This window comes from Pelobates fuscus, chromosome 7, assembly GCF_036172605.1.
Source record: "Pelobates fuscus isolate aPelFus1 chromosome 7, aPelFus1.pri, whole genome shotgun sequence".
Taxonomy (NCBI): Eukaryota; Metazoa; Chordata; class Amphibia; order Anura; family Pelobatidae; genus Pelobates; species Pelobates fuscus.
The window spans coordinates 145,060,745-145,086,159 of NC_086323.1; the positions used below are offsets into that span (position 1 = coordinate 145,060,745).

A 25,415-nucleotide genomic window follows, 5' to 3' on the forward strand; every position below is an offset into this window, starting at 1 on the left:
TAAACTTGTATTTTACTGGAATTACATCACACTACATTTCTACATATAGTTGAATTTTGTGTGTTTTTACTTCTTTGCCATTTACATTTTTTCATGATGTACTGTAGACGGCTAATAGCTTTCTGCTTGTGTTACAAACACCGATGGCCGTCTGCACAGGCTTTACAGCATTGCACGTTTGGAAAAGTCCCCTCCTAACTCTGTAACCCATAGATATTGCACTGGCAGTATTGTATAGAGGAGGATATATAATGACATAATTATGATGTGTGGTGAGATATAGAGAGGCTTGTAATATTAGTTTATGATCAGTTTATATTTAGATACTACACAATTCCTAGTGTAATGGGTAAGATTGTAAGATGATTCTTCACATCTATAATTAAGGGGGTATACGGAGAAGGAGATCACATTTGCTGTAGATAATTAGGGAATTTTAATTAAAACAAAGCCGGTCTCTCAGACCCCGTAAGGTGCGTATTAGCACACTTAATGTTATCCTGCATTGATTGAGCATTGAAAGTGTGGCGTGCAGGAAAACAGTCCTTTAAACAACAGCTGCAACAAAGTAATTTCACATGACGAGCCTTTTACTAGCCTAGATATATTGATTGTGCCTTACAGGTAACTCCACTTCGATAAGAGTTGTTTATTACCTCCCGCCGGAGGCAATCAGTTCATTGCTTTGTAGTCTGGTATAGCACAGATAACGGCGGAACACGGATCAGATAGAAGAATTGGATGCGGAATGTAATTAGTCTATTAGACAAACCCCTGGAGTCAGCGACGCTAGGCTCACCGCTCAACATCAGGGGGAGATCAACTCTGAGAGCTGCAACTGTTCTTTGTCAATCTAAGGTTCGATCTGAGGAAGAATGATTGACATAAGTGATTAAATAGCAGGATTTAGAAGCGCTTATCGCCTTTATTGTATAGATAGATGTGTCTAGCCCTACATCAGCAGTTTATTCCAACTCCCAGTATGCTCAACCTGTCAGTATATATTTGTAATCTTCAACATATTTCGCTTTGTTTTACAATGAGGAAAGTCACTAAAAGTAAGGCGTACCTACCAAGTGTCCTGAACTACCTTCAAACAGTCCTAAACTGGAACTCTTGTACAACTGTAAGTTTGGGAAATTTCAAATAGGAAGAGGCTGGAAAACCATTTTTTGTGCATGGATAGCGGACACTGCCCTGCTCTGCTTTGACTCCCAGCATCCTTCGCCACTAATCCTACATCTTGGGGCACATCTTCAAAAGCCTACAGACAGTATACTCTAGGAACAAAGCCTTTACTGTGAGGTCTTTGAGAGACAATTCAAGAAATAAAATATATGTAGCTGAAATGTGTACTCTTCAACATTGCTTGCTAGCCCCTCTGGCCTCCGCTCCGGTCAGTCATCCGATGCCACTAAGGTGGTCACTTCTCGATTTTGGACTCAGTCTATTTTGGGGAGTGATGCGGCGCTGCAGTGAAGGGGTATTCCTGCAGCCCTGGGGTTGTACCCTTGGGCCACGAACGTGGGGGGTTAGGAGAGTCTCACTCAGCTCTGTTTCAAGATCGGAGGAGATAAGCTGCCATCTTTCTCCCACACTATCACTGGTAGGCCGCACCTTGCTATCACGGTTCCCGGGCATTCAGAACGTTGGCTCCGGTGGCAAAAGTTTTGGGTGAGGTACCTCTGCTTGCAGGGCTCTGTTTGTCTTGTTTTCTGGTACCTCGGCCCTAGAAATCAAAGTTTTCCGCTGTGCAGCAGGAGCTCATGTGAGACACGTCTAGCTAGCTCGCCATTCAGGCTCCGCCCCCAAAATTCTTAAAAGTTTGAAGAAAAGAAAGAACAGTTTTCAATAATACCATGCAATAAGCTGTAGTAGTGTGCCTGTATAATCTCTAAATAAGTAATTTCTTGTTTAACAATAAACTTTCCACCGTCATTCTAAGTATACATTTATTACATTAAATATTTATGTATTTATTTGACACATTTCATGGTGAAGTTTCAGGAGGTTCTTTATACTGATGGCTGGAGGCGATATGAGGGATGATTGATTTAAGAATTTGCCATTATTCTTTTCCGCTGCAGAATTTGGACAAACAGAAAAGATGATGGTTTAGTAGTTGCATTCAGTTGATACTTTTACATTTTTTCTTCTAAAGATGCATTCAAATTTGCATTGTTTGATTGCATTTGGAACAAGGTTGGACATAAAATAAATCTTCAGCTGTAGAACTTCAATTCCCATGTATACTTTGCCAAACTTAACGGCAACACTTCTCAAGCCAAAAAAACAAAACATTTGAGTACTTTAGAGTGGCCTTTTAGGGTGCTGGCGGTAAAAGAAGTATCACCGACAGGTTTATTTCCATTTGTTTCTATACTGTGACTCTCGTGATGCCCACAACTATTTTATTGTGTCACTTACCAACTGAAGATCATAGGGCATGTGTTAAAAAATCGCTCGCATTATAAAAATTACTCAAACACTTGGTTCAAGTGAAGTTTGGGTATGGGTAGTCCGTATTGTCTGTAGGCACATCAGCTAAATGTTCTAATATTTGTGGCTGGAACACAGCAATGTTTAATGTAATTTTTGTTTATTCCACAGGTGAATGGTAAAGACTTATCCAGAGCCACCCATGACCAGGCAGTAGAAGCATTCAAGACTGCCAAAGAACCAATTGTTGTACAGGTCTTGAGACGCACTCCCCGTACCAAGATATACAGCCCGACATCCGACGCACAAGTTGTTGACACATCAACACAAACGGAAATAACTTTTGAACACATTATGGCTTTGACTAAAATGAGCTCTCCTTCACCCACCGTTTCTGTTTTAGACCCTTATCTCCTAAATGAAGAGTAAGTATTGCAATTTTGTTTATCTTGTATAGAAAGTGTTTTACTAGAAATAATACATTGAGATGCTTCTTTCTTATAGTATGTCACTCTGTTTGTTGACATTTTTTGATAATTCCTGCAACTTTTCATACTCTGCACGCTGTTGTCTGTGTTGTGAAGAAATTGGGAGGGCCATTTGTCTGTGAGAAAACTTATACTGCAACTACAATAAATATATATATATATTGTAGTTGCAGTATTAGTGGTATCCAAGCAAATACAAATAAGTCACAAACCGTAGAAATAATTTTTTACTTTACAATTGTGACTTTAAATTTTTAATTGCAATTTGTTGTTATTTTGGGGGAAGAGCACAACTGGTAGCTCCTCAATGCTAGTTTTGTCATATTAGACCTATTTGGATGATTAGTCCGAATCAAATTCATTTTAATTCACACCCAAACTATTTGATCCATACAGAATTTGCCTGTCGAGTTGATTTATAGGCTCCATAAAAAAAAAAAAATCCGGAATTATAATTATAACCTGTAAGAACTGAAGCCCAATCCTTTCGATGTGCCGTCATTGCGTTTAATTACTTTTGCCCAGTCAAATGCTTCAGCAATGCAGAAATATGGTGCATCTGTGGCTAGTGCCATGATCATGGGGAGGGGAAGGACCCCGGGTGGAGGGGGCAACGCAGAGGAACAAAATTTTAGTTGTCGTTGATCTAGACATTCTGCAGTATTGATCCTGAGTTTGCATGATTAAGAATGATGGTTATGATGACTAAAGATAAGCCCAATTTTTAAAAAACACTAAAGGCATCCATACCACATCTCATTGAAGTTGTCTGGGTGCACTGTCCCCTTCCCTTAGCCCTGCAGCCTCTACTAGCAGTCTGCCAGACCACCACTAGATGCACTTCCTAGCTCTTGCATGGAGTTTAACTCACGCAAAGCAAACTTGCATACTTGTCATCTAGCTATTATCAAGAACTCTTCTTTGGTGTCCTCCGATGTAGACTACCAGAGGGAAAAAAATATATATATATTTTTTTATGTTTTTTTTTTTCCAAAATGGAGCAAGGTAAGTGTATTTAGTTTGCTAAAAGTTCCAGTTATAGTTTCCTAAGAATCCAAAATGTTAATTCGGCTTTATAATGGATAAAATTCTACTAGGGCGCTTTTAGCAAGCCTGCAGCAAAGACTGAAAATATTTGATTTGAAGTGTGGAAATTAAATTTACATTTCGCACATCTGATTCCAGTTAAAAATAAATAATCTGGTTTTCTGTGAGAGGTTAAAACTTTTCTTTTTTTTGAACATTGGTTTCTGTACTGCTAATGGAATAAATTAATTGAATTGCATTGCATTTGCTAGAGAAATATACTATTCTTGATACGGTTACAGTGATCTCTGACGTGTCTCGTATTCCTTCGTGATCATGGCAGACAGAATAATAGCAGGCTCAGTGATAAAACCTAATTGTTACACACCTTTCTGTCGTCTTCATTAAATATTTGCATTTCAAAAGCTGGAGACCCCTGTTCTATCTTAATGGAAATCCAGTAATGTCTCATTTTTTTTTCCCCCATCTACCTTTTCATCTAGCAGTTTTGTATGTTTTAATTATGAATAATGTAGGGTAGAGGTTTGTGCTCTCTGACAATAACATTTTACAAAAATCAAAGTGACACTATAATTGGTCGTTAGTAGGAATGGGTGTGTTTTAAAATATTCTCATTATTTCGTTTCAGACATTCATCACCGCATGAGTATTTTGACCCCAATGACTTTATGGGAGGTTTGCATCCCGAAATGGATAGAGACGAGCTTGAGTTAGAGGTAGGTTTGTTTTAAATGTTTGATTTGACTGAATTTTATACTTTAATAGCGTTGGCTTTTGTGGAGAGTAGTGTCTAAAAGGGCAACTAACTACTCTACAATCAAGGAAAGGAATTTATTGACCAGGCCACCCTATAGCATACCTCTCAACTGGGACGCCGGTATGAGGGGGTGGTAATGGGGCGTATTAGCTGGTCATCTTGGCATGAATGTCTTCGAGACTGTCTGCCAATCATCCTGGCTGACACACTGAGGCCAGACCCCACAGAGAGTACTGTTTCAGTATATTGATGCATCCTTCCTATGCTTGTTGGGAACAGTTCCCTGGTGTCCCTTAAAGTGGGAGACCAGGGAACTAAGTTGAGGCAGTGAGACAGGATCCGAAAATCGTGACTATTGCTGAAAATCGTGATAGCTGGGCCTACTAAACACTAGTTGAGAATCATGTGAAATGCAGGGCACAACATATGGTGTAAATATGTTGGCATCAGTCAGATATTCACACTAAACAAGTAATTGGAACAACTGACAAAGCAAATGGGGAGTGTTAGCATTGTAATATCACTTAATATCCAGTATCCATATGTACTGGACTCATTGCTCCTAATGTAATGTGCTGTTTAGAAAAAAAAGAGGAGCACAGTAAAAATGACTACAGTGCTCCATGTGTTACCGATATGACAGCAGGGGAGGAAGTGCTGCACCGGTACCTGCCAAATAATTCCAGCGCCAAGGTCCAGACTCTGTCTCCGCCCCCTTAAGGTCAGAGTAGGAACTTAATCAAACGGTAAACACCACACGCAAATTTGGCCTTTTCCATAGGAATGCACAGAATTAATGTTTTCCTATGGGGATTTTGAAAACACTGGACAGCTGTCAGGGATAAAGCCACTATAGGCTGTATCGGCAATGTTTGCAGCTGCAGGGTTAAAGGGACACTGTAGGCACAGTGTCCCTATGCATGTGTACCTCCAGCGTCACCGGAATCACCTTAGGAAAGTATTGAATAATGCTTTCCTATGGGGAAATCCTAATGCAAGCACAGCAGGGGGAGGAGCGTTGGCGAAGCCTAGCCCAACGGCGAGGGACATCGGGTCTGGATTCAGGTAAGTGTCTGAAGGGGTTTTAACCGGATGGGGGGGGTGGCACTTCAAGATTCTACAGTGCCAGGAAAACAGATTTGTTTTCCTGGCACTAGAGAATCCCTTTAAGGGTATAAAGACACTGCACCCACACCACTACAATGCGATGAAGTGGTCTGGGTGCCAATAGGGTCTCTTTATTATGCAATTTTTAGTGCAGGGCATCCAGTGTAATCTGCAATAGGTATTTGTTTCCAAAGTAATCTACAGAGTTTACAGCGTATTATGTAGTGATCTGCTGATTCTGTTTTAATATAGGGTTTTTACATATGCCAGATTTATTTTTCCCATCAAAACCAAAGTTACTTTTCTGTAGGTTCCTGTTAAAGCTAAAGATGTGATGGATTTTTATGTGTGAGATAGATAGATATACGGTATATCTATCTCTGTGTATGTATGTATTTATTTATTTAAAAAAAATTCTGCCTGAAGTTGTTTAAATATCAAGTTGAAATCAAGTCACTGGCATTTACTAACCAGTTATTTCACAAATTATACCGGTTGACAAGTCAGTAAAACGAGATTGCTGATTTTGGCAGCTGACTGATTGACGCTTGAATAAATTATTCGCATCACTTTATCTATTGCTGTACTGGGATTTGAGAGTTGCGTGATGCAATTTCTGCAAGGGGATTTCCAACTATTTCATTGTTTGCTTTTTGAAATGCACAAGGCCTTGATTTAAGAAAAAAAAATATTTTTGTAAAATAAGCAATAAATTAAAATCATACACATTTCAGTCATAAGAAATTGTAGGGAATAGGCTGATAAGCGAGAAAATTCAAATAAAGTAGTAACAGATTATTGACCAGCTATGCCTGAGCCTTAAATATGCGTTATATCTAGTATTGTTTCAAATAATTTTTCATTTGGGGGATCTAAATTGTGAGGGGTGTTTACTAAAGTAAGAATTGTTAGGGATTCAAAGTGAATTTCAAAATTTAACTTACTTTGAGATTTTTATTTCCAATTCCACTATTTTGGCCTTAAATTTGAAATTCACTTTAAATTCCCATCAATTCTCATTTTAGCGAATAATCCTGTCTATGTTGCATTTACACCTGGCTTAAGTCAAAAACAAAGCAAACCCTGCAAAATGTTTAGGGAATACTGATCCAAAAAACAGTAGTTTTTTTAGTTCCTTGGTATCCTGCTTTTCGTCAAAATACAGTTAAATGTTCATTTTTTTTTTTACTTTTAGTCAAGTCCACACAATATCTGCCCATGTGTTGACATGCCTTTTTAAAAACACGTATCCCAATATCTTACCCCTAAATTGTCCAATATTAACATAATGGTCTGCATTTTTAGCTCACTTCTGGGGAAATGGAAAAAAAACTCCCCAATAAGCAAGTCCTTAAAAATGTTTTGGCAATACAAAAGAGCTTCAGAACCTCAACACTCTTTTCATGGGATATCATGAAAGGTGTTGGCCAGCATGGCTGCCAGTCAGCTTATTACTCGTACACCTTGATCCCCACTGTGCAGGCCTCCCAACCTGTAATGATTTTCGGATCCTGTCCCGACTTTGGAACTTTTGCAACTGTCCCCAAAATAGGTGTAGTGATCAAGCTACACTCAGGGTACTAGGACTCTGCAAACATTACTGAAGATTGCTCTCTGTATAGTCTGTCCTCCGTGGGCTGTCTTGCTTGATTGCCAGGCCAGTAATTTTGGTGGACTCTCCCTGCCTTTCTTGCCCAGACTGCCTCTTTGGAGGAGCTAGTGACACAATTGTGGCACTGGCCTGTCCTATTTACCCCCTTCCTACCAGTGTCCAACATCTTGGGGTGGGGGTATATGACTGAGTCATGAAGTGACAGTCATTGATTCTCTAACACTTCCCCCACTACCACACCCCATCACCATACTCCTGGCTTACATTATAGTGGTGCAGACTATGGACTATACTTTCAGTAGGGAAATGTTGTTCTAGAATTAAGGACTGTACAGGTTTTTTAAATGAAGTCTAATAAAATCACGTTTACAGACCTTTAATGAAGAGACAAACATCTAATTCGTTCACTTTATTTTCTAGTTCAGTAGATGTTCTAAAGAGATGTCATAAGGGAGATTGCCTTTTTACAGAACTGTACAGTTAAAGCCCTCCAACTGGTGTTAGACTTCAGTTACAATATCTATTGCATTTTGGAAAAATCCCCTGTCATTATTCAGTTCTCTTCATCCTCAGTCAGCCAAAGCCAAAAGCCTAACAAGCAACAAAGGACTGCCCTCATTCACAGAAAGCCAAGTATAATAGCACAGGCTCCTGGTAGCTCTCCAAAATGACAGCGTAAAAGGTTGTCTACATTACATACAGGCTGTCACATTTAAATCTTTCTCCCATTAAGATGGGACAAGATCATAGTGCCTTATGTCGGACAATGGAGGAAGAACGGACATGCAGTCCACCAAAAGGTTTGTGTCAATGGCACTAGTTTAATTGGCTGACAGGAAATCCGAAATGCATTATGTTTTGTCCCTTTGGGACCATGGACCTAACCTGCTGAGTAAGGTCAACGCTCTTGAAGGAGGATCTATTTAGCTCCTACATTTCCATCTGAACCGATTGTCACAGTCAACCCGTCCCCTTGTCACTCCCGTGTATAGTATTTTTAGCTGCAGAATATCTGAAAACACGTTAAAGCTTTTATGTTATCCACTAGTCCTCAAAATTGGCAACTGGGAATTGTCAGCAAATTTTAGACCAAAATAAGCCAAACCTGAAAAAATCTCCAGGTTAGCGATATTTCACTATTTTGACCTAAAGTGTGCTGGCCCTAAGTCAATTGCAGACAACTCCTGATCGAGTGAAAAACTATTGTACAGCGGATAAAATATGAATTGTTTGATTGCTTTAATTAGAGAGAAAGTCTTGATCTCTGTCAGGAATACAAACAAACCATGTTTTTATGGTGTGTTTATTTTTACACCCATGGCATTGTAAGAGACATAGCCAATTTGTTTTCTTTTGAATCAATAAAATGCCTTTTTTTCAAATGGCTTGTTGCTGACAAAGAGGCTTTTGACATACTTTATTGATCCTATGGTGTTAAATCACTCTGAGATGAATATGTTAACCTGCCCCTTACGGGGAAGTAAGCAATATGATGTACAGAGTTCCATAATAAAATATAGTATCCTGTGTAATCTCAAAGAATGACAACAGAGTGCTCTTTATATATCCTTATTCAGGAAATAGATCTGTACAGACTAAACAGCCAGGATAAGCTGGGATTGACCGTGTGCTACAGAACAGATGATGAAGATGATACCGGAATTTATGTCAGTGAGGTAAGAGGTGATAAAAAAAAATTAATTTAAAAACATTTTTGTATAGGTTTTATGTTAATTTACAGTTTAAATTATTATTTTTGCTGCCAAGGAAAGGAAATACCAAATTAAATAGGTTTATAGTGTTGCCTTAATTTCTTCAAGTGTGATCAGGCACACTACACATGGGTAGTGCAAAGACTCTTCTGGTATTCTTGGGAATGTAGAGTTACAAAATCCTAGCAGAGTGTAAAATTATGTTCCCGTTTGTTGAAGTCACATGCAAATATTGTCCAAGTAAAAAGAATGAAGAGAAAGGACTTTTACAAATGCTCTGCTTTCAAACAGGTCTAACGGCTACAGAATAGCAGAGTTTCAGTTATCTGCTGTTTAGGAGTTAACTCACTTTATTTATGTAGCCATAGTAACAGCTCCCCTACACACTTCCTGTAACGGTAGATCTAATTTTTAAACTATCTTCATATTATCATAAAAACCATGCTAAATCATAAATGTATGATCCTCAGCATTGTTAGTCAAAAACATCTAAATTAAACACTTTTCTTATTGAAAACGACACTGCAGAGGTATGTAAAACCTTACTGGGTTAAGTCCACCTCTAGTGGCTTTTGGTCAGTGCAGCAGAAGTGCCTCTAGTGGCTGTCATACTGAGTAAAACTGATTCAGTGCTTTCCTGTTGGAAAGTTTGAATGTGTGGGCAGTACTAGCCGCACATGCACATTAGGTCCCCAAGGCTCCTCTATGAGGAGCATTGGATTGGACTGTCTCAGAGGAGGCAGGAGAGGAGAGGTGAACAGTGTAGAGAGAGCCTCGGTACTGTAAAAAGGTGAATAAAGCTAGGGACAGGAACACAATAGTGTCAGGAATACAGATTTGTATTCCTAACTCTATAGTGTTTCTTTAGATCAACATCTCCATGATATATGGCGGTCATTCAATTCCACTGTCTGTAGAATTCAAACACAAGCACCCTTCATTCTAAGTAAAGGCACTGTAGTGTCCCCTTCTGTCAAGGCCCACCCCCGCGGTGCTGAAGGGGTTAATAACACCTTCTGTCAATTACTTGGTTCCAGCGCCGATGTCCCTCGGCGCTGGCTCAGCTCTGCCCATGCTTCTCGCCCTTGGCAATGGCCGCGCTCGCATTAGGATCTCCCTATAGGAAAGCATATTTCTAGAGGCAATGCTGGAAGTCCTAATGCATAGCGTGAGAACTTCCAGCGGCGTTTAGACGACCAAAAGTAGTCTAAGAACCCGGAAGTTCCTCTAGTGGCTGTCTTGGAGACAGCCACTAGAGGAGGACCTAACCCTGCAAGGTAATTATTGCAATTTATAAAAACTGCAATAATTACATGCTCAGGGTTAAGGGTGATGGGAATTGGCACCCAGACCACTTCAATGGGCTGAAATGGTCTGGGTGCCTACAGTGTCCTTATAATGAGATATGTATCTCTTATTTTTTTTTCCTGAGCTGTATGTTTTTAGTAAAATGAAAAACATAGTTTAGTCCTATTCATTGTGACTTGTGGTGACATGTTTCACAGTGATACTCAAATGATAATTTAAGAGAAATGCGCCAAGGATACCTGCTTAGTTGAACAGACAGATCTCTAGAGTCAAGATGCATCTTTCCCAGTTTCAACATTAGTTGCTGTCTTTTCTAGATGCTCAGAATGCTTTCAAACATAAGGTTAGGCTTCTTAGCCACACTGGATAAAATCCAAAGTCAGTACTGATGTCTAGTGATGTCCCGAACGGTTCGCTGGCGAATAGTTCCTGGCGAACATAGCTTGTTCGCGTTCGCCACGGACGGCGAACATATGCGATGTTCGGTCCGCCCCCTATTCGTCCTCATTGAGTAAACTTTGCCCCTGTATCTCACAGTCAGCAGACACATTCCAGCCAATCAGCAGCAGACCCTCCCACCTCCTGGACAGCATCCATTTAAGATTCATTCTGAAGCTGCATTCTTAGTGAGAGGAGGGACAGTGTGCTGCTGCTGATTTAATAGGGAAATTGATAGCTAGGCTAGTGTATTCAGTGTCCACTACAGTCCTGAAGGACTCATCTGATCTCTGCTGTAAGGACAACACCCCAAAAAGCCCTTTTTAGGGCTAGAACACCAGTCTGCTTTTTTCTTTTTTTGTGTAATCTAATTGCAGTTGCCTGCCTGCCAGCGTGTGTGTCAGGCTCACAGCGTATACTGTGCCCACTTGCCCAGTGCCACAACTCATATCTGGTGTAACAATAGCTTGCATTTAAAAAAAAAAAAAAAACTTTTTTGACTGTGAAATAATAGCAGTCAGTTTCCTTCACGCGTGTGTGTTTCAGGGCCTGCCAGGGCACAGTGTCACACCAGTGCAACTCATATCTGGTGTAACAGTAGTGTACATTTAAAAAAAAAAAAATTTGACTGTAATAGATTGAATAGCAGTTGTCTGCAAGCGTGTGTCAGGCCTACAGCGTCTACTCTGCCAACTTCTGCCAATGCACAGTGCCACTCATATCTGTTGTCACAGTAGCTTGCACGCATAGTACCACTAATCGAAAAAAAAAATGACAGGCAGAGGCAGGCCACCCCGCAGGGGCCGTCATGGTCGTGGTGCTGTGATTCCCTTTGGCCCTAGAATAATGCCCAGTGTTCAGAGGCCACGTACCCTGAACTCGAAAAGTTCTGAGGACATAGTTGACTGGCTAACACAGGACACCCAATCTTCTACAGCTTCCGCTCGGAACCTTGACGCACCATTCTCCTCCAGCTTAGCTTCGGGCACCTCTCAAGTTACCACTCGCCCGCCTGCCGCCGCCACCAACACTAGCACCACAGCCGCTTCACTTGATCTGTCAGAGGAGTTATTTACACATCAGTTGGTAGAAATGAGTGATGCGCAAGCATTATTGCCAGAGGATGTAGATAACAGGGATATGTCTCAGTCAGGCAGCATTACACACATGGACGTACGGTGTGATGATGATGATGTTGTACCCGCTGCTGCTTCCTTTGCTGAGTTGTCAGATACAAGTGAAGCGGTTGATGATGACGATGCGTCCGTGGATGTCACGTGGGTGTCCGCTAGAAGAGAAGAACAACAGGAGGAAAGTTCAGATGGGGAGACAGAGAGGAGGAGGAGACGAGCTAGTGGCACAGTCAGACAGCATGCATTGGCACCCGGGGTCAGCCAGACAGCACGCCAATCAACGCATGCTGTTGCCACCACCAGAATGCCGTCATTGCAGAGCTCAGCAGTGTGGCATTTTTTTTTTTGTGTGTCTGCCTCTGACAACAGCGATGCCATTTGCAACCTGTGCCAAAAGAAACTGAGTCGTGGGAAGTCCAACACCCACCTAGGTACAACTGCTTTGCGAAGGCACATGATCGCACATCACAAACGCCTATGGGATCAACACATGAGTACAAGCAGCACACAAACTCAAAGCCGCCATCCTCATCCTGGTCCAGCATCTTCAGCCACGTCAACCACTGCTGTCCTCCTTGCCCCCTCTCAACCATCCGCCACTCCGTCTCTCGCCTTGAGCAGTTCCTGCTCATCTGCCCACAGTCAGGTGTCTGTCAAGGACATGTTTGAGCGTAAGAAGCCAATGTCAGAAAGTCACCCCCTTGCCCAGCGTCTGACAGCTGGCTTGTCTGAACTCTTAGCCCACCAGCTTTTACCATACAAGCTGGTGGAGTCTGAGGCGTTTCAAAAAATTTTGGCTATTGGGACACCGCAGTGGAAGGTACCCGGACGAAATTTCTTTGCACAAAAGGCAATCCCCAACCTGTACTCGATTGTGCAAAAGGAAGTAATGGCATGTCTGGCACACAGTGTTGGGGCAAGGGTCCATCTGACCACTGATACCTGGTCTGCAAAGCATGGTCAGGGCAGGTATATCACCTACACTGTGCATTGGGTAAACCTGCTGACGGCTGCCAAGCATGGAATGCGTGGCTCTGCAGAGGAGTTGGTGACACCGCCACGACTTGCAGGCAGGCCTGCTGCCACCTCCTCTACTCCTCCTACTCTCTGCTCCACATCAACGGCACCCCCCAGCACCCCAGGTACTATTCCACATCCCGGATACGGCAGTGTCATGCCGTCTCGGTGTTGACTTGCCTGAATGCAGAGAGTCACACCGGACCAGCAACAGAAATTTGTTGGCGGCATTGAATTTGGGCAAGTTGACACATGTGCCATGCATGGCACATGTGTGTAATCTGATCGTACAACGCTTTGTGCATAAGTACCCAGGCTTACATGACGTCCTGAAGCAGGCCAGGAAGGTGTGTGACCATTTCAGGCGTTCCTACACGGGCATGGCGCACTTTTCAGATATCCAGCGGCGAAAAAACATGCCATTGAGGCGCTTGATTTGCGACAGCCCGACATGTTGGAATTCAACACTCCTAATGTTCGACCACCTGCTCCAAGAAGAAAAAGCCGTTAACGACTATTTGTATGACCTGGGTGCTAGGACAGCCTCTGCGGAGCTGGGAATTTTTTTTACCACGTTACTGGACGCTCATGCGCAATGCCTATAGGCTCATGCATCCTTTTGAGGAGGTGACAAACCCAGTCAGTCACACCGAAGGCACCATCAGCGACATCATACCATTTGTTTTCTTCCTGGAGCGTGCCCTGCAAAGAGTGCTGGATCAGGCCGTAGATGAGTGTAAAGAGGAAGAGTTCTGGTCACCATCACCACCAGAAACAGCCTTATCAGCATCGCTTGCTGGACCTGCGGCAACGCTGGAAGAGGATTGTGAGGAAGAGGAGTCAGAGGAGGAATGTGGCTTTGAGGAGGAGGAGGAAGACCAACCACAACAGGCATCCCAGGGTGCTCGTTGTCACCTATCTGGTACCCGTGGTGTTGTACATGGCTGGGGGGGAAGAACATACCTTCAGTGAGATCACGGAGGACGAGGGACATGAGTAGCTCGGTATCCAACCTTGTGCAAATGGGGTCTTTCATGCTGTCGTGCCTGTTGAGGGACCCTCGTATAAAAAGGCTGAAGGAGAATGACCTGTACTGGGTGTGCACGCTACTAGACCCCCGGTATAAGCAGAAAGTGCCTGAAATGTTACCGAATTACGGCAAGTCGGAAAGGATGCAGCAGTTCCAAAATCAATTAAAAAGTATGCTTTTCACAGCGTATAAGGGTGATGTCACAGCACAACGGGAATCTAACAGGGGAAGAGGTGAAAGTAATCCTCCCACGACCACGCCGGCAAGGACAGGACGCTTTACAGACGTGTTTTGATGGAGGACATGCGGAGCTTTTTAAGTCCTACGCATTGCTACAGCCCTTCGGGGTCCACCCTCAGAGAACGACTCGACCGACAGGTAGCAGACTACCTCGCCTTAACTGCAGAAATCGACACTCTGAGGAGCGATGAACCCCTTGACTACTGGGTGTGCAGGCTTGACCTGTGCCCTGAGCTATCCCAATTTGCGATAGAACTTCTGGCCTGCCCCGCTTCAAGTGTCCTGTCAGAAAGGACCTTCAGTGCAGCAGGAGGTATTGTCACTGAGAAGAGAAGTCGCCTAGGTCAAAAAAGTCTAGATTACCTCACCTTTAAGATGAATGAGGGATGGATCCTGAAGGGACTGACAGTGGGCAATACATTCGACTAAAAAATGCCTGATGAGGGGGACTACTTAACACACCACTCCTATCTGGTGGCACATTAGATTACATGCGCAGTGCCCCAAATTTGAAGTAGGAGGACCAACCAAGCATCTTTTTCCATCTCCCGGTTCCTAAAATCGATGCCATATACACGTCCCCTGATAGGGGACGTAACCGGGATTAAACTGATAAGAATAGTACTACTTAACACACCTTATAACGCAGAGAGAGGCAACGCAGAGAGAGGAGTCTGAAGAAGAGGAGTCAGAGGAGGAAGGTGGCTTTGAGGAGGTGGAAGACCAAACACAGCCGGCGTCCCAGGGGGCTTGTTGTCACCTTTCGGGGACCCTTGGTGTTGTACGTGGCTGGGTGGAGGAAGAGACCTTCAATGACATCAGTGAGGACAAGGAACGAGACATGGCTAGCTTGGTATCCAACCTTGCAAATAGGGAGTTTGCGGTTGTGCAAATGGACTGTTTGCGGTTGTTTGCGGTGCGTTAAACGGGGAGTTTGGTCTGTCACTGTGAAGCGGGCGTAACCCTTACACTACCTGATCGATACAACATCATACCTGGTGTTTTAAAGCACGTTATTCCAAACAATTTAGGAATGTTAGTTAATTTATGCCCTTTATGGATTAAAACCAGACTCTGCATCAACTATGTAATTTTCCATGGGAGTTTTGCCATGGATCCCCCTCCGGCATGCCACAGTCCAGGTGTTAGTCCCCTTGAAACAACTTTTCCATCACTATTGTGGTCAGAAAGAGTCCCTGTGGGTTTTAAAATTCGCCTGCCCGTTGAAGTCTATGGCGTTTCGCCCGTTCGTGAACATTTGTGGAAGTTCGTGTTCGCCGTTGCGAACGGATAATTTTATGTTCGCGACATCACTACTGATGTCACATTTTTACTTCGTATCCTAGGCCCACCCAGTCAGACGAAGTTTGATGCCCACTAGGAGAATACCAAACACATATGTGTAGAATGGGTGCTTCTGCTGAGTACTCAACATATTTAGGTGTCTACTTAACGATTATCTTGATTGCTAATTGAGTGAATATCCTCTGCCAGTAAAGTTCTAAACAGGAAACCACAATTAAGCCACGTCAAAGAGAGCCTTGGCTAATGGGTCCCAAATATACTATTCCTAAATCAGCTTGTTCTTATGAATGTTGCAATAAAACATTTGTAGTTTACATGCTATCATGCTGCAAATTTTGGTTGACTGTAGACATTCAAAGTGCCTGTAGTTTAGAGTGATGAGATTAAATAAACGTTACACGGTATTCATTTTAATCCTTTCTAGAAGTGACACGTTTTTATGAAGGAAGCTGGTTATTAAATGTATCTCATTGTTTTTCAGATTGATCCAAATAGTATTGCAGCCAAAGATGGCCGAATCAGGGAAGGTGATCGGATTATACAAGTAAGATATAATATTGTGTAGCTCACTTTTAGTGGGCACTTTCGATCTTCAATAAATAGCAGAAGACAAAGTCAGTTGCCTGTGCGTTAAGTCAAATAATACAGAAAATTATGATTCAATTACTAAACATGCACACACTTTCCTGTCACTAATGAATCATGTAATTCTTTAGTGGTGGAATTCTAGAGTATAAATATGTTTAGCATGTTTTATGATTACACAATTTTGTGATTATTTTTGTTGGGAAATCCATATTCCCAGCATGCACTTGACCTGCCTCGTCCCCCTGCCCACATTGCCAGGGCCAGATTAAGAGCCAAGTGGGCCTGGTGCTGACAATTATGATGGGCCTAATTACAAAATCTTATTGACCATAAACACTTAAACTGTCCTACCTCCTAAACGTCATGTATCTGATTGAGATGGTGCTGGAGTGAAACTCATAAGATACAGCTATTAGAAAACACATACCCTATGCTAATCTCACGCTTTCATCTTTCAAGTAAACCCATACCCCCTAACAGCAGTGTCCAGTAAAGTAGGAAGTCTATGGATTGGGTAAAAGGGTGGGTCACTGACATAAATCACATAACAAGAACTGCCGAAAGGGGCAAACATACACAAAAAGGGGGCATGTCTGTGTCTCCCAGTCTCTTAGTGTCTGTGTCCCCATGTCTCCCAGTGTCCCCATGTCACTAGGACACTAGGGGACATTGAGAGACATTGGGACACTGGGAGACATGGGGACACTGAGATACTACAGAACTCTGGGAGACCTAGAGACAGTGAGACTCTTGGGGACATTGGGAGACATGGGGACACTGGGTGACTTTGAGACATGAGGGTACACTGGGAGACCTGAGACACTGATACATAGGGGACACTGGAGACTTGATAAAGACCTGGGTACAAGTCAAAACATTGTGGTGTCCAATAAACCTGCTTAAATCTATCAGTGTGTGCCTGAGATTTTGTATTTTATACTAGGGGACACAGACACATGAGGGCACTGTGAGACATGGGGACACTGGGAGACTAGGGGATTCTGAGAGACTAGGGGACACTGAGGACACATACATTAAGGACACTGAGACACTAAGAGACATGGGGATACTGAGATACTAGGGACACTGGCTGGGAGACATGGGGACACTGGGAGTGCCCCATATCTCCCTTTCTCCATGTCTCTCAGTGTCCCCTAGTGTCTCATTGTCCCCATATCTCTCAGTGTCCCATAGTGTTTTTATCCCCATGTCTCTCAGTGTCCCTTAGAGTCTGTGTCTCCATGTGTCCCAATGTCACTAGAACACTAGGGGACATTGAGAGACATTTGGACACTGTGAGTCTTGGGGACACTGAGACACTGGGTCATACATGGGGACACTGAGATACATGGGGACACTGAGAGACTAGGGCACCCTGGGAGACCAGGGACACAGACACTAGGGACACTGAGAGACACCAGGCACACTGGGAGACATGGGGACACTGAGAGACACCAGGAACACTGGGAGACACGGAGACACTGAGACACTAGAGATACTGGCTGGGAGACATGGGGACCACTGTGACATGGGGACCACTGAGAGACTAGGGGCCACTGGGAGACATGGGACCACTGTGTCTCTAGTGTCTCATGGTCCCTATGTCTCCCAGTGTCCCAATGTCTCAGCGTCCCCAAGTCTCTCACCGTCCCCATGTCTCGCAGGCTTGAAACTGCTGTCTGGACTCTCTGTGCTGCTCCCCCGCGGATCAGTGAGTAGAGAGAGGCAGGGAGGTTGATGCTGTAACTTCTTATCCCTGTCTCTCTCCACACAAACAGCGACCCCTACTGGCCGGCACTGGTATTGCAGAATAATCTCTGTTTATGCTGAGACAGACATTTGTATTGCCGGTATTACTGCAATACCGGCACCGGCTAGGCAGCCTCAAATACCTGAGAAATACCTGGCAACCATAAGAAATACTTCTGAGAAATACCTGGGAACCCTAAAAGTAGTGTGTGTGTGTGTGTGTGTGTGTGTGTGTAAAAAAAAAAAATAATAATAATAATTTTCCTCTTTTTTTTTTTTTTTTTTAAATCAATGGGCCTATTTCATGGGCCTGGAGCTGCAGCTCCATCAGCCCCTATGTTAATCCGGCCCTGCACATTGCTGGTTGGCTGTTTCTATCCATGTAGCATGTTGTATAGCTCTTCCAAGATCACCTTAAAGAATACATTGACGTAACATATAAGCGGGAGATATGCAAAGTGCTGTATTCTGAAACATTGTGTAAAGTTCTAAAAGTGGGACAATCCCCATGGAAACCAGCAAATACATAATTTTACATCATTGCATACCCACTTTTCAGAGCACAAGACTTCGATAATCTCTAATGGTTTTTTTGTTTTGTTTTTCTATTTTAATTAATGCAAATCTTTGTTTGGGCTAAGTCCTCATTGATCAAATGAAATACTTTATTTTCTAAAGAAAATTCTATTTTCATTGATTTAAAAAAGGAGTTGGCAAGCGAAAACCTTATTAGCCCAAGATGGTGAACAAGATAATGTACTTCCTGACCATCTGAATTTTGGTTTTGTCTTACAGATTAATGGCATTGATGTTCACAACCACGAAGAGGCAGTAGCCCTCCTGACAAGTGAGGATACAAAAGATGTTTTCTTGTTGGTAGCGAGGCCAGAGATGCAGGTATTGTACCTAACTGCCTGACATAGACTTTCTAATACAATCCTATATTTCTTCCCCTAATGTGGAATTCGTGTCTCATCGCGAAAAAGATATGATGTTTTATCAGAGAAAAAGTGGACAACTAATAAATTACTCAATCAAGATCAATATATTAACACGTTACCACTGTATTATAAATTATACCACAAAAAAACCACAAAAAAACTTGGAAATTCATTAGATTCCACAACTAAATTTAAAAAAAATTAAAATACTACTTTGTCCTTAAGTCCTGATTTACAAAAGATGGTGCTGCCACCATCATTAATTCCCACAGAAATCACTGAGGTATCCACACTCGGGAGCCTCCATAGATCTCAGTGCTGTACTCTTGAACACGCATTAGTGTACAGCAGTTGTGCTAATTTTGACACAATATGGCACATTTTAAAACCAAAGTCATGGAAGGATGTCGGAATAACTCAGGCCCATGGGACAAATGTAAGGTATTACTGATGAAATATAGCTAGAAAACTATTGGGATTGCTCGAGTTGCATATTTTTCCTTCATGAGTTGTTCATTTATCTCAAATAGAATACAGTAATACTGAAGGTGATGTTTGTGTAAGTGCATATAGGTACAACATTTTGTGTCACTTTTAGCTACCGCTGCTGAAATAAATGATTTAATAGCAATGTTTTATTTCATGAAGCCACACTGTATCAGCTTTAGCAGCCTAAAGTTTGACTGCACACTTCTTGAAATTAAAGTAACACTACACATGTTTGTGTTCCTGACCCTATAGTGTTAACACCACCATTTAGGTGGCTTGCCGTTCCTCCCCCCTTTAGCCTTGTAGAAGGGGTTAAAACTCACTTTTTCCAGTGCAGCATGTGTCCGCCGGTGCTGTCCCTGCCCCGTCTCCTTTGTGATATCAGAATTTATGATTTTTAGCCAATCCGTATGGGAAAGCATTGAATTGACTGAAATCGGCAAGGAGATTGAATGGGGCAGGGACAAACTCTGTTTTGGCCAATCAGCACCTCCTCATAAAGATGCATTGAATTAATGCATCTCTATGAGGAAAGTTCAACGCCTCCATGTAGAGCACTGCCCCAGGAAGCACTTCCATTGGCCATCTGAGGAGTGGCCTCTGGAGGTGTCCCTAGGAGGCAATATAAACACTGCCTTTTCTATGAAAAGGCAGTGTTTGCACGAAAATGCCTGAAGGCAATGATTATACTCACCAGAACAAATACATTAATCTGTAGTTGTTCTGGTGACTATAATGTTCCTTTAAGTCAGGCTCTTTTATGCACCATACTCCCTGTATTTACAAAAACAAACTGTATTTTGATATTCTCCTAATTTGCAGATAATATAAAAGCTCAGTTTGGGAAAATAGTAAACTTGTCAGGTTACCATTTGACTTTTTTTTTTTTATGTACATTTTAATAAACAAAATTTGTTCTGTTTTAATATTCTAATTTGGATTTACATTTGTAATCGGATGCTCTGAATTACATCTTGCTGTCAGAATTTGTGTTACCATGACAACACATTTATGTCATCTTTGTTTTGTTCTCTTAAACACAGCTGGATGAAGGATGGATGGATGATGACAGAAATGATTTTCTGGATGATTTACACATAGATATGCTAGAAGAACAGCATCACCAAGCAATGCAATTTACTGCCAGCATGCTTCAGCAGGTAATGTGATTCTCCCCTACTACTCTGTCAACGTAGCTTGTCAGATCTGATATTCCGTTTCCCCAGTTTCCATTACAAGGATTAAACTTACCAGCCAGCTTAATGAATATCTAAGGTTATGGATAGCAGGAGGTATTTGTCAAAGTTTGTCATTAAAGACTTCAGGGGGAAAAAAATGTTGTAATCAAAACATCCCATTATTTAAGTTAAATCACTCATTGATATAAAAAACAAACAAACCATAAAATATAACTAAAATGACAGCTTTTCTCCCCCAATATGTTTGGCCTAAAATATTCAATTCCCTTCCTTTTCCTTACACAATTCCCATATCCCCAAGAATATTCTAGTTTACTCTTGTAGAGCCCTCAGTAGAAAGTCACGTCGGGTAAAATTATTTTTGGGAAATGTTTTGATGTGCCAGTTTGAAAGGAAAGTGTCTGACCTTTAAATGTTTGTGTGATAGGATACATGTGGATCTTCACCACAGTTTAACTTACTAAAGCGAGAAAATAACTGATATTTTTGAAGAATATTTAAGGACTGTTGAACTCCACTCCAGCAATGCTTTGCAAAATTTTCACAGGCTAAAATAGTGAAAATTTGGTTGTAGTTTATCAGTCATTTGAGGAATTTGGATATATTCTTCTGCATAGACACAGCCTGTTTCTTCTTTTGGATATATTCTTTTGGATATATTCTTCTGCATAGACACAGCCTGTTTCTTCTTTTGGATATATTCTTTTGGATATATTCTTCTGCATAGACACAGCCTGTTTCTTCTTTTGGATATATTCTTTTGGATATATTCTTCTGCATAGACACAGCCTGTTTCTTCTCAGTTTTGGGTATCCAAATGAAAAATAAAGTATTGGTCGCTGGACCTACCAAAGCTTTCCCACAATGACAATGTCATATATGATAGAACACACATTTCGTATTTGTACACATACAGCCTGCCTGGTAGACCGGAGATCAGTCTCTCGACTAATCAGTGCTCCCCCCCCCCCCCCCCCCCCCCCAATAAAGCAGAAACAAACTCTTATAGAAAAAGTATAATAGACAAAGTGCACTTTATAACACAAAGCTGTGTGCTGTAAACTTGAAAATGACCACACAAAGATTTAGTATTTCAATTTTTGACACATATACCCATTTTAATAAATGAGCAGGTCTGTGGCCTGATGGCCCTTCATCTCTCTATGAGGCGATAAACTAGCCAGTGCCTGCCCCAACATTAGGTCTGTAGATCTCTGTGCTGTACTCTTGAACATGTACAAGAGTACATCAGTTATACGGGCTCCTGGCAAATGAGCACTAGAAGCAGAGGAAAGATGGTTGAGATTGCGAGTAAGAGTTTCAGATATCTTCTTCTACCTTTGGCTTCACTCCAACCACAGCAGTATGTTATAATTGGCGTAATATCGAAAACTGTTTTGCAGACTTTAAAAAAAAATGTACAGAAATGTTAATTATATTTTCATAGTTATTATATATTAAAAGGTTCTATCAAGCTGTTATATTCAGTTGGAATGGAATCTGACCAGCGACAGACAGTGGTTCAACTATCAAATACCATGTTAAATGCACTACTGTCCTTCTCAACAAGAAAGATATGGAGCATTTAACATCATGCGTAAAAGCTGCATTAAAGGACCACTCTAGGCACCCAGACCACTTCAGCTTAATGAAGTGGTCTGGGTGCCAGGTCCAGCTAGGGTTAACCCATTTTTTTTATAAACATAGCAGTTTCAGAGAAACTGCTATGTTTATTAATGGGTTAAGCCTTCCCCCAAATCCTCTAGTGGCTGTCTCATTGACAGCCGCTAGAGGCGCTTGCGTGATTCTCACTGTGAAAATCACAGTGAGAGCACACAAGCGTCCATAGGAAAGCATTTACAATGCTTTCCTATGCGACCGGCTGAATGCGTGCGCAGCTCTTGCCGCGCATGCGCATTCAGCCGACGAGGCGGAACGGAGGAGGATCGGAGGCAGAGATCTCCCCGCCCAGCGCTGGAAAAAGGTAAGTTTTACCCTTTTTCCCCAAGTGTTTTCCTGGCACTAGAGTGGTCCTTTAATATGTAATCAGATAGCTAGTAAAATACAGAAATCCAATGTTGCAACATGTTATGTTTGCATAACCGCTAGCATTTAACTTAACTTGCTCACAATATTTCTTTCCTTTTAGAAAAAACTGGAGGAAGATGGAGGAACTACAGATACCGCAACCCTGTTGTCCAACCAGTTGGAGAAAGATAGTGGAGTTGGCCGCACTGATGGAAGCACTCGGAATGATGAGAGCTCAGAGCACGAAAATATTACAGACGATCACACCACTTCCTCAAATACACTGGGAAGTCAGAAAAAACTAATGTACAGTCAGGACACTTTGGGGAGTGGAGACATGCAGTTCAGCAATGAGTCATTCATTTCAGCAGATTGTACCGATGCAGATTTTCTGGGTATCCCCATGGATGAATGTGAGAGATTTAGGGAGCTTCTGGAATTAAAATGCCAAGTGCAAAGTTCTAACCAGCGCCGATATTACCAAAATAGTACTTTGGAAACCAATAGAAGTGACCAGGAAAGTGTAGACAGGGAGTTAGAGATGCTGAATGAAGAGTTGCACAGCATTGAGCTTGAGTGTTTGAATATCGTCCGTGCTCATAAAATGCAACAACTAAAAGAACAGTACAGAGATTCATGGATGCTTCACAATAGTGGCTTCCGTAACTACAATACAAGCATTGACTTGCGTCGACATGAACTTTCAGATATTACAGAATTGCCAGAGAAGTCTGACAAGGATAGTTCAAGTGCCTATAATACTGGGGAAAGTTGTCGCAGCACCCCACTGACTTTGGAGATCTCACCTGAAAACTCACTGCGAAGGAGTGCAGACGCCCTCAACTGCCCAAATGCGGAAGGAGCCGTTGGCAGCTTACCTTGCAATGCTTCCCAAAAGAGTTTGCTGCCAAGTGGCGGAAGTCGTGAAGTCAGTCCTGCCAGATACCATCTCCCAGCCAAGGAGTTTGACATCAACAAACAAACAGATGTCCGAGAAAGAAAAGGTGGAGATGCGAGCAAAAATCAAACCAATCCAGAAAAAGTATCCAGTTCCGTGCAGCCACCGTATCGCCACTCTCCGTATAAGCATGCACACATCCCTGCACATGCCCAACACTATCAAAGCTACATGCAACTAATCCAGCAGAAATCGGCTGTGGAATATGCTCAGAGTCAAATGAGTTTGGTCAGTATGTGTAAAGACTTGTCCAGTACTACAGAACCTAGGATGGAATGGAAGGTGAAGGTAAGAAGTGACGGCACACGCTATATTACAAAGCGGCCAATAAGAGACAAACTGTTGAGAGAGAGAGCCATAAAGATTAAGGAGGAGCGAAGTGGAATGACAACCGATGATGATGCCATGAGCGAGATGAAAATGGGACGTTACTGGAGTAAGGAAGAACGTAAGCAGCATGTTCGAAAAGCTTCTGAGCAAAGAAAGAGAAGGGAATTTATGATGCAAAGCAGGTTGGATTGTTTGAAGGAGAAGCAAACCACGGAAGATACCAAAGAGGTCAGCATCATTGACCTCAGTCACAAAAAGATGATGAAAAAAAGGAACAAAAAAATATTTGACAACTGGATGACCATTCAAGAACTCTTAACACACGGAACTAAATCTCCTGATGGTACTCGGGTGTACAACTCCTTGCTTTCAGTTACAACTGTATAATTTCATAATCTAAAAATCTGTAAATAAACTACCGTTGCGGTAGAATTTCCGCCTCGTTAAATGTGGCAAGTTTATTAAGAAAAACAACAACTTTTTTTTCTGTGTAAATATAAGATAATTAATGTTACTGTTAATACCTTGTCTTAAACAAAACATAAACCCATCCTATCACAGTACTGGGTGTTAGTTACCCGAATTGTTTGCCAAAAGGACATGTAACGGTTTGCTGCGCAACACTTTTACAGTTCCTCTGGCAAAGAGGAGTTCAGCCGCCACATTACTCAAGTACCTCTGTAATTTAAATTGTTTTTAAAACATGACTGTAATTTTTAAAACATTTTTTAAAATTTTCATACTGTTATTAATCATGCGAATGCCAAATAACCTTTTAGTTACACGTTTAATATCTTTAATCAGTATTCATTAATTAAACACAAGCTTTCGTTTCTTGCCTGAAAACACAGACGCAATTTTCAATATAGATTTATATTTTATAAAATTGTATTTTGTGATATTACTTTGCATTTGTTTTATTTTATATTATCTGCCTTCTATTTATCAATATCTACAATAACAAGATTTGTCATATTGTTTAAGAGCGCAGCTTTTACACTTATGGGCAATTCATAATTTCTTTAAGAGTTCCTAAGAATCAGATTTTATATCAAAGAAATGATTACTCAATGTGTAGCTTTATAAGGTTTGGAAAGCATGCTTTTGTGGCATCCTTGTGCCACACTCCCAGGCTTTTGATACAGACAAGGAATTTCATTATGAAAGAAAGAAGTTAAAAAAAAAAAAAAACACCACCACAAAAAAACAAAACAAATTTGAAACATTTTGTGCCATTTTCCAAGTTTTTTTCTTGTTCCGGTTTGCTTTCTAGGTTTGTACGGAAATAATAATAATAAATGCTATATCAAAAAAATCACAAATGGTTACAACCGTGGCAATCAGAGACAAATAAATTATTGTTTTGTATCCACTAAATACATGAGTTGTACTTATTTAAGTCATGTTTTCTTTTTCTTTAGCCAGTGTGTTACACTTATGTTTTACGTTATGGAAATGTACTATGCCAACTTCAACTGCTTTAGTGTTACAGGAACACTC

General features: G+C 41.6%; 1 protein-coding gene across 3 annotated transcripts in view; it reads left to right on the plus strand.

The window, feature by feature from the left end:
• The window catches only part of PDZRN3 (PDZ domain containing ring finger 3), a 247,371-nt gene extending 222,157 nt beyond the window's left edge, over positions 1-25,214 (plus strand). For all 3 annotated transcript variants that reach the window (XM_063426757.1, XM_063426759.1, XM_063426760.1), the window contains 7 exons: positions 2,611-2,864; positions 4,603-4,690; positions 9,028-9,126; positions 16,115-16,177; positions 18,766-18,867; positions 20,444-20,560; positions 22,749-25,214. In XM_063426757.1, coding sequence (XP_063282827.1) covers positions 2,611-2,864; positions 4,603-4,690; positions 9,028-9,126; positions 16,115-16,177; positions 18,766-18,867; positions 20,444-20,560; positions 22,749-24,302 — 2,277 coding nt within the window. In that variant the 3' untranslated portion in view covers positions 24,303-25,214. The remainder of the gene's footprint in view (positions 1-2,610; positions 2,865-4,602; positions 4,691-9,027; positions 9,127-16,114; positions 16,178-18,765; positions 18,868-20,443; positions 20,561-22,748) is intronic.
• Positions 25,215-25,415: the final 201 nt, after the last annotated feature.